This window comes from Pseudomyrmex gracilis, unplaced genomic scaffold (assembly GCF_002006095.1).
Source record: "Pseudomyrmex gracilis isolate BER0280 unplaced genomic scaffold, ASM200609v1 scaffold_298, whole genome shotgun sequence".
Taxonomy (NCBI): Eukaryota; Metazoa; Arthropoda; class Insecta; order Hymenoptera; family Formicidae; genus Pseudomyrmex; species Pseudomyrmex gracilis.
The window spans coordinates 70,621-84,607 of NW_018020882.1; the positions used below are offsets into that span (position 1 = coordinate 70,621).

The window sequence follows — 13,987 nt, forward strand, 5'->3', positions numbered from 1 at the left end:
ACTTTTTAATTTATTATTACATATAAAATAATCTCAATGTATTTCAATATATTGCGTCAGCGTCAATATATATAGTTATAGTCTTTGTTTAAATAAAAATTCAGACATGTCGAAGTCCGGGAGAGACTCGCGTTAATCATACACCCCAAGAAATTGAATTTCTGTTGCGCCCGCGTCGTTAATCTTAGATAATTCTAAATGCATATAATATTTTTTCTCTCTTCGTATATTCTGTCACTTGTGTCATATATGTATTATTTTTTCTAACATGTATTGTTTACAAGATATTTGCTTGAGGAAATTAAAACAAATCAATCTGTACATTGCGACTCCTAAAACGTTATCGATAGAAAAATAACGATTTTATAGTTATGTTAATATATTTCACAAACTTAATGCAATCAAATGTAATATTTATTTGAGTTTTAGTCATTAATATTCATTCATTCATTCATTACTGAAAAAAGACGAAATCGAAAGAATTCGTGATACAGATCATTGATAAATGTTGCAGAAAATATTGAATCTCTGCTACATATCTACTATTCACATGCATGTCTTCCGTTTGTATAACGATTGCAGGCAATGCAATATCATCAGATTGTTTTGAAATATATATATATATATGTATACAGGGTGTAAGTTTCCGTTCTTAGCATTATCACATGAGAGACGAAGAGTCTCACACTAATCAAGTTCTAAAGCTTGCAAATCCCGGTCACATTCTTGTCATTAATCCTGGATAATGATAAGAACGAGAATTTACACACATAATCATATGCGTGCAGGTCCAAGCACACGCAAACACATGCACACAAAAGTCAAAAATGACTTTTATATGACCGTAGAGACAAAATTCAAAATCGTCATCTCTTTTCTCTTTCAAAACCCTATAAAAAAATTGTCTGATTGTGAAACAGCTTTGTCTGCCGAGCTTTTTGAGATATTTGACTAACTAATTTAAAATATCCTGTATATATAGGACACCTTGTATATATATGTATTTTTTTAAAGCATGTTACCGATGAATGAAAATGTGAGATGAATGACGGTGTATGTGTGTGCGCGCGCGCGTGTGTGTGTATACATATATATATAAAAGATAAATAGCGGAAGATATTTGCGGATGTAACAGAAGTTGATTTATTTCAAACGGAAAATAAAAGTTAAAAATATCGAACTTTGGCTCTGGTTGCGAGATATCAATATCAGTCAAAAGAGATGTTTTCTACACTTTCTACTGATAACTACGTAAATTGTAAAATCTTTAAGTGAATAAACACACTTCCGTTGCAATACTTTTAAAGTTATCAAAGACGTGTTTTCTTGTTTCAGATTGCGATAATGATTGATCTTAAAAACTTGCAAGAAAATTTATATCGCTTTTGAATTTTGATGCGATTTCACTGAAATATTAGATGAGATTTTATATGTTGTATAAAATAAGACAACAATGTTTTCTGCCTTTTTAACTGTTGTTCTTACGGTATCTGTTGATGTTAATTTGATTTTAAATAACAGTATATTTTTACATAGAAATTTTGAATAAATGTTCTATGCAAAAAAAATTATAAGAAAAATATAGGAAACAAATTTTGCAGAAGAAAAGATGCACAAAAATAGTAAAATTAATGAATATGGAATTTTATATACAAGATGTCTGTTAGGGTTCAAGAGAAATTTGATCAATCTGACTCAAAAAATCATATATTATTTTAGTTGAAATATTAATTTAAGTGAAAATCAGCTGATCGCAAAAAATGATACTGTATCATGTCTTGCGCAGATCATTTGTTTGCTTCGCCTTTTGCTGTTAGGTTTGCATGAAGTAAGGTCATTTTTCTTTACAACTGAAAGTTATATATAATTACAGTAAAGTGACCAACCGTCGCAAATTAGAAGAAAAAATCCCTAACTCTTTGTCTCACTTTACAATGCGTCCCACAATTTGTCCCAAATTAAAGACATAATTATAAATTGCTTTCTGTTTAGTACATAATTATAATATAATATTAAAAATTAAACGATCAATCTCAACAAATTTTTTTTAAATGTCTCTCCATTTCTTTGCTAAGAGTCGTCTTAGATTAGTGTCTGAATCCTCGTCATCCACGCGTTTACATTTGTTAATTAATTACTCAATAAGTATTGTGAATTTTGCAAAATCGCAAATGACTGTTCAGAGTGACCCATTCTATCTTCACGCTTAGGCTCGGTCAAAATTTTTCAGATACTCTGTATACAGGGTATATAAAAAAGATAGACATGTCGAAATATTTCAGAGAAATTAAGTTTTCGAAAAAAATTGTTTCATATAAAATATATCAGCTCAGCCGCCGCCGCTTTTCAAGAAAGAATTGTTCAATTAGTTCCTCTATTCTATCGTACTGATTCGCATGCGTGCTACTCCGCAAGTATCGTAACTGTCAGATTTAATAATTCGGAAAATATTTTATGAAAAATTATCTTTACTGTTTTGAAAAGCTATCAAAGCCAGCTATAAGAATATGCAATCAAAAATAGGATTTGCATTAAAAAATTTCAAAGTAGTAGTTATGTAGTTGTTATGTCCTTAACAGTACTGGAATACTAACACTGCTATGTAATACACTACTTCAAGTTCTATAATTTTTATGTAAAACATTTTTTCTAAAAATTCAATTTTTTCAGATAGTCCCTAGTCCCGAACTTTTTTACATACACTCTGCTACAAGTATATTATACTGACGACTAATTAATCTAAATTTTGTTTTGTTAAAGGAAACTGGGAGTGTAGTCAAAAAGTTTTTTTTTATAAACATATGTTTTACAATTTATAATTGTAATATATTTTTGCTGAAAAAAAAAAATGAAAATTACTACAGATTCATACAAAGGTAACAAACAGTTGCGAGCTAACCACAAAGGTTGTTATTATATATATTTAAATTGACATAAACACGTTTTGTTGTAAAAACTTATAAATTAATTAGTAAAATTAGTTCAATAAACCGGTTTATAATTTCTCACGGAGTGTAAAATCATAATTATGATATAAATTATATATCATATATAATTTTATATGATTTTTATCTGAGTATAAAACTAATTTTCTAATTTTCATTTATCTTTGTTTTTAATAAGTCAGTAATATACTCACACAAAAAATGCATGACAAAAAGCAAAAACGCAGATGTCTTAAAAGTAATAATACTTTTCACATATAAAAATCTTGCTAGATCCAAATATACATGAAATTTTTATATTTCTAAGATATGTCATTAAGTAGCGCGAACAAATAAAGAATTTTCGTTCTTCACTGATGTGATGCTTTTATCGACCTCTATAGACGAGATTGTTGCTTTAATAATGGTTGTAGCAGTTTCCGGTTCCTGTAACAAGTATTAATAAATTATGAATTAAGCTTTTTTTTAAATTACACGTGCACTGAACAAACTATTTAAAACTGCACATCGTAAAATTGTTTCTATTTTTTGTATATAAATTTACTTGGTAAGAATATTTAATGTAATCGCTTAGATATGTGAAAATCACAGAAGAAGAACTTGATAAGTCCGTTTTTCTCGATTTTCTATTTTTTTGATGTTATTTTGTAGTTAAAATAGAATATTTTAATTGTCCAAAGCGCGAGAGTTGAAAATTCTTGATAAATTCGGAGATATAAGCATCAAACGTGTACAGAGAAATACACGAACGCGTTTAAAACTTTAAAATCGCTCTCTTCTAAAAGTACGAAAATGTGACTTATCAAGTTTTTTTTTGTGGTTTTTATATTCAATTATCGCGCGCGCTACGTATAATACGTAAATTACCTCGTCAAAGTCAATGTCGACTTCTTCGAGAACTTCGTCAAGTACAGACACAAAATGGTTAGCATTCTCGATACTGAAAACCATTGGCGGTTTCAGTTTCAGAACGTTGTTATCAGGCCCGTCACTGCTAACGAGAATCTTCTTCTCTTTCATTCTAGATACTATATGCTGAGCCTCCATGGTCGCCGGTATCTTTTTGATCCTGTCGCGTACTAACTCGATACCCACGAATAATCCAACACCGCGCACATCACCGATGATCTTCCGTCGCTTCGCTAACTTCTTCAGCTCCGCGATCAGATGGCTACCGACCTTCAACGCGTTCTCCGGAAGATTTTCACGTTCGATCACTTCCATCACCGCGTTCGCCACTGCGCAGGATACGGGATTGCCACCGTACTGGAATGAATGAACAGAATGTTATTACGCGGGACGAGTATTTTTTTATTAAATTTTAATGTCGAACCATATGTATAACAACAATTTTCTCGCAAACTAACCGTGTTGAAATATTCGATACCGGTGTTGCAAAAACTGCGCGCGATTTCTGGTGTTGTGACAACGGCCGCGACGGGATGACCGTTGCCCATAGGTTTGCCTATTGTGACTATGTCTGGAATAACGTCCTCGCCGTATAACTGAAACGCCCACATGTGAGTCCCGACTCGTCCGAAACCAACCTGCACTTCATCCGCGATACAAACTCCTCCAGCTTCGCGTACGTGTCTAAATATCAACAACAACTTGTTTTCATATCTTTTTCAAATCTTGTTTGCGTATATAGAATTTAATTCTATTCAAAAATAAATAATGAAGAAATAATTGCTTACTTGTATACGTTCCGAAAATAATTCTGAGGCGGTAGAATCTGTCCGCCGACCGATATGAGACTTTCCGCTATGTAGGCGCAAACACCGCGTCCCTCGGCTTTGATATCCTTGCAAATCTGCTTTACATCCTCGGCGTATTTGACACCGAGATCTTCGCCTACGTAATCGGACGAGCGATATTTTCCGCGATACACATCCGGACAAGGAGCCTAAAGAAAGCAGATCATTAAAATTAGTTATAGAATTTATTGTATAACATATATACAGGGTGTCTGAAAAATGTTGACACAGCCTGCAAGTGTGCAGATAAATAGGGTTAATCTGAACCAAAAAAAGTCATGTACCATTTTGCAAAAATTTTTTAATAGTTATTGAGTGATTAATTAATACATGTGATTCACAATGAGCGCGTGGGAAGCGATAATCCAGATTTGATTTTTAGTTGTGAAAATCAGCTGATCGCAAGAAGCTGTGTCACACGCTACTTGCTACTTGTCTGCTCCGTCTTTTGCTTTCTTAAGAGATTTGCATGAAGTAAGACATTTTTATTCACAACTGAGAATCATGCTTGTAGAGTCCGGACCATTGCTTCCCACGTTCTCGTTGACTTGATCAAAATTTTTCAGAGACATACTGTATGTATATAATTTATTATCTTTTTAAATCAGAAAAAAATAGTTTAAAAAATTGCTTTTAAATATACGATGTCTATTTGAATAGATTTTTTTGAATAGATTTTATCATCAACTCGAGCATTACAATGTTATATTTGTATAATTGTATAAGTGTTAATATTCATTCATATTTATCATTTGTATTGATTCAAGTAATTTCGATAAATAAACAAAAACCACACATTACAATTTTATGTCGTACACGCGATACAGTTTACGAAATATAGTGAGGACACTTTACCACGTGCACCCAGTCTCTCTTGCCGGTACCATTAGGCTTGTTGAATTTAAACGGCGAGATATCGATCATTGTGGTCAGATGTCCGTGATAAGCGCTAAAATCAGAAAGACGAACGTTTAAAACCTTCTTTCGCGGGTTCGCGTTGTTCAAAACTTAAAAGAGACTCCCGTCTAAAAGCCCTGCCTGACTACAAAGTAGCTCTCTCTCTCTCTCTCTCTCTAAGAAACATTGTTTGTTATCAGTTCATTTATTAAAAGAAACGCAACAGTTCCTGAAATTGTAATTTTTAGTTCTTCCTCATTGTTCGCATCGAAGACGATCAATGACATCCATCGTGGTTACGATACTCGCGCGTGTCCAAAGAGTTGCCAGGGGGGCTATTTGTAGACGTGACAATAGTAATTTGTTAATTCGTGCGTTAATCGATGCCCTGAGTCTATCAATGATAAAAAAAAAAACAAAGCGTACGCAATTACGTATAATTAATTGTACAATTAATAATATTAATATTTTATTAATTGTGTAATCACAATATAGTTAATATTATTAATATGCATTTTTTATATCATTGTCACTTTCTTGTTTATGTTAATTAATCGTAATTCGCGGAATCGGTACAAAATGCGCTTAATAAGAATATTAAGCACACTTTAATAAAAGTTTAATTTAGCACACAATTGATAACACGCACAACGCTTTGTCTAATTCATGACATTTCTATCGAACTATTGTCTAGCGTTTATCACTCTGTCTAGTTCTCTTTTTCGCTTTCTTTCTTCTCTGTCTCTCTGGATAAGTCCAGTCCGTTATTCAGGCGGCATCATTTCTGTCGTTAGGGAGGGAAAGAAAATAAAATCTAGTTTTGTGTGTATATCATACGTCGTCTTAAGACTTACTCCACCTAAAACAGCGATCAAGATCTTTATGGCGGCGAATTGCTATTTCCGCCGTGGTGAGAATCGGATGTCCGCATATCCGATTTGTCCCACTTTGCCGACTCATGCACACGATTTTCTCGGAACGCCTTGTCTTCTCGACGCTCGCGTCCCTCTGGGCATTTAGAGCGGAAAGTTGCTGCAAGCAATCAAAAGATAGATCGATTCCATTAGTTTGGACGGTGTAATTTCTCACATCATCAAGTTTGTTCGTAACCTGAAATATCCAACATATTTGAGGCCATAGCTGCTTAGTTGCTTGCATTAAGAGAAGAAGAAGACGAAGTCCGAGAGTGCGGAACGAACATTGGAAATTTTTTTTTTTTTCAGTATTTATTTTTTCACTTCAGATGTGGCGGTAGCGCATGAAACTCAGCGTTAAATGTTATTGAAAAAATGATTGTATGCAGAGCAGTTCCGACGGTTTAAACAAAAGGACTTACTGATCCAGCGTAATGACGTCGTTGTTGTTGGTGTGCGTTCGAGCAAGACGAATAGCAAGATCGTTGGCCTCGCTTCCAGAATTCACCAAAAAGCAAACGGACAACGGTTCCGGGAGAAACGACGCCAGCCGACTCGCGCACAACACCAAATTGTCGTGAAGAAACCGATTGTTCGTAGACAACAAGGCCATTTGTTCTTGTCCGGCTCGCACAACGTCAGGATGACAGTGACCAACTGCAAATATTGAAATTCATTAAAATTAATTATTCATTAAAATTTATTATAATATTATCTGATATAAGATGTGACGTAAAGAAATTGTGAAATCATACCGTGTGCAACGTTATTTATGCAGTCTAGATATCGATTGCCTTTCTCATCATACATGTATTGTTTTTCGGCTTTGACGATTTTTAGCGGATTTGACTTGTAAAACAACGTGCATGATTGCCTAAAATCAAAATAAATGACAAATTCTCTTTATTGTTTTTTTTTTTTTTTTACTCAAAGTTATATGCTCATTACTATATATTTTTAGCTCTAGAGTTTAAATGTTACTTACCCGATATAACGATCGCGAAGTCGTATAGTATCGGATTTTGGCAATTGCTCTAAAGACTCCGCCATAATAATACGTGTACAGTTGGAACTTTCAACACTGTCAATACATCAAATATAATTTATTTATCAAATTATTACTTTTTAATTATTTATATTATTTCTTTAATTTTTATATTCATACATATTTATACTACATATATGTACATATACATGGTGAGTTATATATAAAGTGTTACAAATTTATATCGGAAACACAGAAAAAGCAGAAAAATGTTTTAGACAAAGATGTTATATTAAAAATTTTGTGACTTCGAGAGGAACATAAGGTCTCTGATTGATGGTTTGACCTTGGATAATCATTTAAAGATTACATAAAGATCATCTTTAATTTCTTAAATAGAAACTCCTGCTAAACTGAGTTTTAAAAGTCTTTGAAATATTCTCAGACGCGAATATAATTTCAGCCGCTCTCTGTAGTTATTCTTTATAGTCTATATTTTCCCTCATTAACATATTATACACCTTTTCAAAAACATTTATTTGAAATAATATATTTAAAAAGAGATAATCCTCGAGTTCTTTAGAAATTAAAGTAAATTATTAGAATAATTTATTTTAAAAATACGTATTACAAATCATTAACAATGTTACATAAAATTTAACGATAACAATAATGCACAGAGCGATGAATATTTTTGTGATACAATTGTTAAGGCGCGCTATATATTTACTCACTTTCGAGCCGGCCGGCAGCAACGTATACCCCGTTTCGTACGTTATCGTTGTCGTTAAATTTTCTTTTAAAAAGATTTTTCCGTAAATCCGACGGGCAATCTCCGCGTGATACATCTGAGTGCTAATACCGGCTTTTTTTTTTAGCCTTATAACTCAAAAAGTAATTACTAAAAACTACTTTATAGTATAGTTTTGAAGAACTTTCGAAATGAGCTACAAGAATATGCACTAAAGAATGAGAAATGTTTCCACTTAAGAAACTAAAGATAATCCTTATTTGATCTTCAAGCGACTATCCGAGGTCAAACCAATAACATTATTTTATGTTCTTTTTTAAAAGTTACAAAATTTGTGTATAAAACATTTTTCTCTAAAAAATGCTTTGGTTTCGAAATATAAATTTGTAATACTTTATCCGACTTACTGTATATATCTATGTATACACTGTGTGTGTACATATAGATAAAGATTGTTGTCTCAAGATAAAGTATCTTTGTATATTTGTACATATCAAACTATAATTTAAATAACGCGTTTCTCAGGTTACTTTGAGACAAAAATCTCTTGATAAAATGTCGAGAGTGTAAGAGGTTTTTTTTTGAGTTATAAGCGTTTAAAATTGATCAGATGGCCAACAGTTCTTATTCCAATTGTTTAGAATTAAATTTAAAAAATTACTAAAATTTTACTTCTATTAAAACTTTTCCAAGTTTGCAGTTGAATAATGCAGCAATGAATAGCTTTGAATAAATCTTTGATATTGTGATAAGTGCCTGAACACAGTAATTTTCCAGTAGGATAATACGTTTGTTATATCAGCGTGATTATCACATGCAAGTAGTGTTCTTCAATATGCTTGAGTAGCGGGTTATATATATTGCGTAATCAACTACATTCTGACTGAAGTTATTTTAGCGTGACAAACAATTATTGCAATTGTTCTTTATATTAATAGTTCAAGATTTTGAAAAAAAAAAAAAAAAACGTTAACTCTTTTGAAAGAGAGATAACTAAAATATACTCGTATATCATATATTGCTAAACATATATAATAATACGTAAGATTTATTGTTAGATTTCAATCGTAATATTGTTATTTTTTTTTATTCAGTAAAAGACGTGACCTTTATACAAAGTTATATAATGTTAGTTATTTTTTTTAGAAATTTTGAGTAGTAATTAGTATTGTAAAACCAACCTTTATGTTAATCGTACCTGAACTTGTCGGTCGACGTCACGACTGCGTTTACGGTGAATTACTGCAAGCTCAAAGCAAAGTGAAGTGACCTATACTGGTGACGTCATATATAGAGAAGAGTATATCCGGCGGGGGTAGAAAAATACGTGAACGCGCACGCGTATCGGACCAACGGCTTTCCCTCTACAATCAACACACCCCACCTTTCATATATTTTTATCTATACGTTGATTGTTCACATTTCGATAGATTTTCTTTGCATGAGACAGAATTGCGCCATTACATATGCCGGCATTATTTGTTTCAAAAATAGAAACAACAACTAACTAAAAAAGTGTACAAATATAAAATAGTAAGTGTTCATGATGCGCGGGTGCCAACAACATGTGTGTATCGCTATTTTTAGGTGAAATAAAGTAGAGCGGCCTTGTGTGCGTTTGACATTGGCATCGTAAAAACAAGGTTTAGCAGAATGTATCGTCAACTTGTATTTACTTAGCTTAGAGATAGAATTAAAAAAAAACACTTGATCAGATAATAACAATTGCAAACAAACGTGTAATTAAAAAGAAATATATTGATTTCTGTGCGAGGTACATTTAGTTAGTTGCTAATTAAAATCTAGGAGATTTTCGTGATTTAGAAAATAATGTTCGCGTTCCTCTTTGTTAGAGCACATATGTAATTTCTGATTATATCATACAATTTGAGAAGATATTCTTCGTGTATGTTGTAGCGTATGAGCGTTATTGCTAAAGCCGCCGACAAACATCGTAGTTACGAAAGCAAATGTCCACGTGCAGAAAGCACGTTCTGACGATGATAACGATAAGCGTGACACGTGATACGTGTTATCGGGCAGTTTAGATGATAGTACTAATCTCGTGATACGCAACTGTCGTACCGCGTAACAGAAGTATTGTATTCGCGCGATCACAAATCTTCCATCGTCAACGCAGAGCTAAAAATTGTTGTATTAACAATTTAAAAAAAAAACATCCACAAGTCGTCTATTTTTATTCCGCTCATATCGTCTTTCTTAACAGTTCTCGAACGATAACAACAATTTTTCAAGTCATGTGTTTGTAAGATTCTAAAAGAAAGCGTTTTTTTTTTACCTATGATTTCCAGATCGGCTTATTTTAATCCGTTATAATTATTTCACATCTGTTCACTTTTAAGAAGTTTTATTTTATCATTATTATTATAAGGATATATTTATTTTTGTTATAAAGATATATTTTCATTTCGTGCAATCACACTTCGACAATTAGTGCTTTCTGCAACAACTAGCGCTTATGTAATAATTAAGATCATTCGCAGTGAGACATTTTGCAAAAAATGCCAAATATTTGTTGCGAGATATCGCAAGTAGGCGCCGTGCCAGTTGCCGGGGATTATTTTTGTCGTCTTGATATCGTCGTTGCATTGATGTCAAATCTTAAGCGGAGCGCAAATTGCAAATTGTTTTGAAGTATTTGATTGGTTGAGAGGCGCAGCGCCGATGTGTCGTGCTCTTATTTGTTAAATACTTGCGTCACACTACATATATATATATATACATATATACATACACATCTTTCATAAGATAATATTCTTCAAACGAGAGACTCTTGTATATCTCATTTGGTCAGCGCGTTTTCACAATTTATGATCTTCCAATAACTCGAGTCTTACAGATGTATTACATAATCGAATTTAGTTAAAAGTTTTTTATTTATTTAGGCACATGTATTTGTGCACTCTAGTATTAATCCAATATTCTCTACTTGTGTAATAAAATCAATATAAAAAAAAAGATAAAATTAATTCTCTCTTAAGATAAAATCGAGAAGTATGACCTCAAATTCATAACGTTAATCAAAAAATAATCAAAAAATAAGTGTACAAATTTGGCAAACCAAATGCAAGATATTATTGCAACGAGTATTTAAATAAATTAAATCATTTCAAGATGTTTTGACACCTTGTTTCAAAGTCATCTTTAATTGACGTACTTGGATGAACAGACAGACAGTCTTTAAACACACGGCAGTCTTTCAGTATATTTGTCAGAATATTTTTAGCGCTAAAGTTTCACTGTTTTGGAATTTTTATGAACTTGAAACAACATAAACGCTTGGCACTCATTAGAAACTTGTGTTTCGCAATTTGATCGATTAACAATTCTCCTGCGAATACAGCAAGGGATATCCCGTGACCTATGAGAATCAGACCAATAGCAACATAAGCGGACATGTCATTGGGAATCAATTCCTTCGTTTCGTTCGTGTTCGATGCTGTTCTTTTGTCGCTCCAAAACTCATCGATATGCTTCTTGACAAAACCATATTCCGTCAACGATAGCAACACTCGATCAACGTCGTCTTTGAAGGGCGATTTCACGGGAAGAGAATGCACGCGATAATGCGACAAGATGCACAGATCGGAGAGTGTGAATAATCGTTTACCCTGATGATTCGTGTGTGTGATTTCCAACAACTTGCCGTCTATCTCGGACAATAACAACGCCATCGATGTGTCCAGCTTGCCCTGATTGTCCACGAACGAATAAACAGGTTTGAATTTTTTTACGAGACCGGGCGGTAGTTCCTCGGACGCTTCTTTCAACTGTCTGTATACCAATGGCGAGACCAACACCCGTAGTTCCGTGTCGCACAGATCCTCGAACGTGGATACGCGTCTGGTGCGCGTGTATTCGATCGCAAACTCGAACAGCTCGCCCTGAAATAAAGTCGTGTACTCCGCCGCCGTTATCATCACCCCAATAAACAGGACCTTCTCCAGCAGGGTGCGGGGTTTGCTCAGAGGCGAGATGTTGAAGAACAAGCTGATGGTATTGAGAGGATCGCGAACTTGTTTGCTGACCTTCAGAATCACGGAGGCACACCACACGATAGCCGCCAGAAGAAGACCGATCGCAACCATGATGAAGATCTGCCAGAAGTCAAAATACAATCCGTTAACCGACAGTATCGGTGTAAGCAGACAGATTCGATCGTTGTCGATAGCGATAGTGTGCTCGTAGCCGGTGCTGTACAGATCAGTGTACACAAGCGCCAACGCGTTGTACGTCAGGTCGTTTTCTCGTCGGAAAGGTGTGTGCACCACCGTGGCGTTCATAGCGATCGATAAAGTGTCCGCGAACATCTTGGCCAAACCTTTCGCATCGCCTTTTGAGTTCAAAGAGCCGTAAGTTTGCGTATTTTCGAACGTTATTTTGAACTCGTTACCGTGCATGCCTCGCCACTTGCTCGGATACCAATCGATGGTGTCCGCGCGCTCGGTCAATCTCGAGTAGTCGTCGTGAAATCCATTGAAGCTGTGCAGAGCAACAAAAGCCGGTTCCGAATACTTCGAACGATAGGAAACTTCTAGGATAACCACGTTGAAGAATTTCTTGTCCCACAGGTACTTGAGCTGACGTCGCATCATCAATGTTCTTTCATCCGAACTGATGATAAGCAAGAGTTTCGGCATGTGCTTTGGATAAGATATCAATTTAACATCTTCCATCAGAACGTTCAATTCCGCATTAGTGATATCGGTATTCGACGTGTAAATGTAAATCAGCAAAGTACGGGAAGAAGCCATGTTTCGCGTTTTGTATGTGGTTTCCAAGTTGAACATTTGTATCGGTCACGTAGCAGACATAATTTGGGCAACGACATCGAGTATTGATCTGTCGTAAATGTCATATTTTTGAATGCTGATGATCACATCCTGAAATATGACCGATTGCAAAATCCTTTGGATTGATTGATCAACACGGATTTCTTGGTAAAAGTTTGAGCGGACAATACTGATTGCAGCAAACAAATACAAAACAGTACTCGCAATCTTCATTGTTTGATCAAGAGAATTTTTAATTTTTCTTCCGTTTTAAGATTAAATGATCTTAAAAATATTTTGATATCTTGAAAATTTGTTTAAATATCTTGATATAAAAACAAGGTGCGCTGTTGATGTTTACAGATACACATGTATTTAAGAAATACATTAAAAGTCGAAGAACATTCGAAGTTTACGGACAACATAGTGCGTAGTTGCGCACTATCTTCACATAAAATATGACCCTAATGACAATAAACTTCTAATTGCTGATTTTATCTATAATAATATAGACACATAAATATTTACACACGATATCATTCTATATTCTTATTTTTCGCTTGTTAGCGATTGATTAATCGACCATTTATATATAAATCGATTCGCATATCAGTTATCTTAACGTGAAAAAAAACGCAGATATTTCGCGATAACATAGCAAACGCGGCACATTTACGACGTAATGATAAATCAAAATTTTTTTTACACACAGCGAAAAATCGATTACAAAATAAACTAGTAACACGTGTACTGTAAATTGTATTCTACAAAAAAAGTATATTACTAGATATTTATATGAATTTCACAGCTAATCGATATAGTTCTTCGTATAATAATGCATATAGTACATTATTCTTAATAAAAAATATTAAAAAAATTAATTTATATGCGTTTAAATAATTAACATATACAGCCAAAAACATAAAAAAAAAATAAATGCCCCTT

The 13,987-nt window shown here is 33.7% G+C and overlaps 1 protein-coding gene across 2 annotated transcripts; it reads right to left on the minus strand.

Annotated features, from left to right (window-relative positions):
- Positions 1 to 2,913: 2,913 nt before the first annotated feature.
- LOC109859879 (alanine--glyoxylate aminotransferase 2-like) lies at positions 2,914 to 9,538 on the minus strand. 2 transcript variants are annotated; one of them, XM_020438564.1, is made up of 9 exons: positions 9,431 to 9,502; positions 7,499 to 7,594; positions 7,269 to 7,387; positions 6,936 to 7,170; positions 5,558 to 5,651; positions 4,643 to 4,851; positions 4,313 to 4,538; positions 3,813 to 4,211; positions 2,914 to 3,371 (listed from the first exon to the last, which is right to left on the minus strand). In XM_020438564.1, exons 2-9 carry the CDS (start codon positions 7,561 to 7,563, stop codon positions 3,261 to 3,263), a joined length of 1,458 nt encoding a protein of 485 aa, XP_020294153.1. In that variant the 5' UTR covers positions 7,564 to 7,594; positions 9,431 to 9,502; the 3' UTR covers positions 2,914 to 3,260. The 2 variants fall into 2 exon arrangements, with proteins under 2 accessions (XP_020294153.1, XP_020294152.1); XM_020438563.1 differs by having other exon boundaries at positions 2,915 to 3,371; positions 9,448 to 9,538.
- Between the last annotated feature and the right edge of the window lie 4,449 nt (positions 9,539 to 13,987).

What these genes read in the sequence shown, in the direction of transcription:
- LOC109859879 (XM_020438564.1), bottom strand. Translation starts at nt 7,563, where the DNA reads ATGGCGGAGTCTTTAGAGCAATTGCCAAAATCCGATACTATACGACTT. An exon ending in TATTTTCGGAACGTATACAA is followed by an intron (nt 4,539 to 4,642) that starts GTAAGCAATTAT and finishes GTTGATATTTAG; the next exon opens with ACACGTACGCGAAGCTGGAG. An exon ending in TCGACATTGACTTTGACGAG is followed by an intron (nt 3,372 to 3,812) that starts GTAATTTACGTA and finishes TACTTGTTACAG; the next exon opens with GAACCGGAAACTGCTACAAC.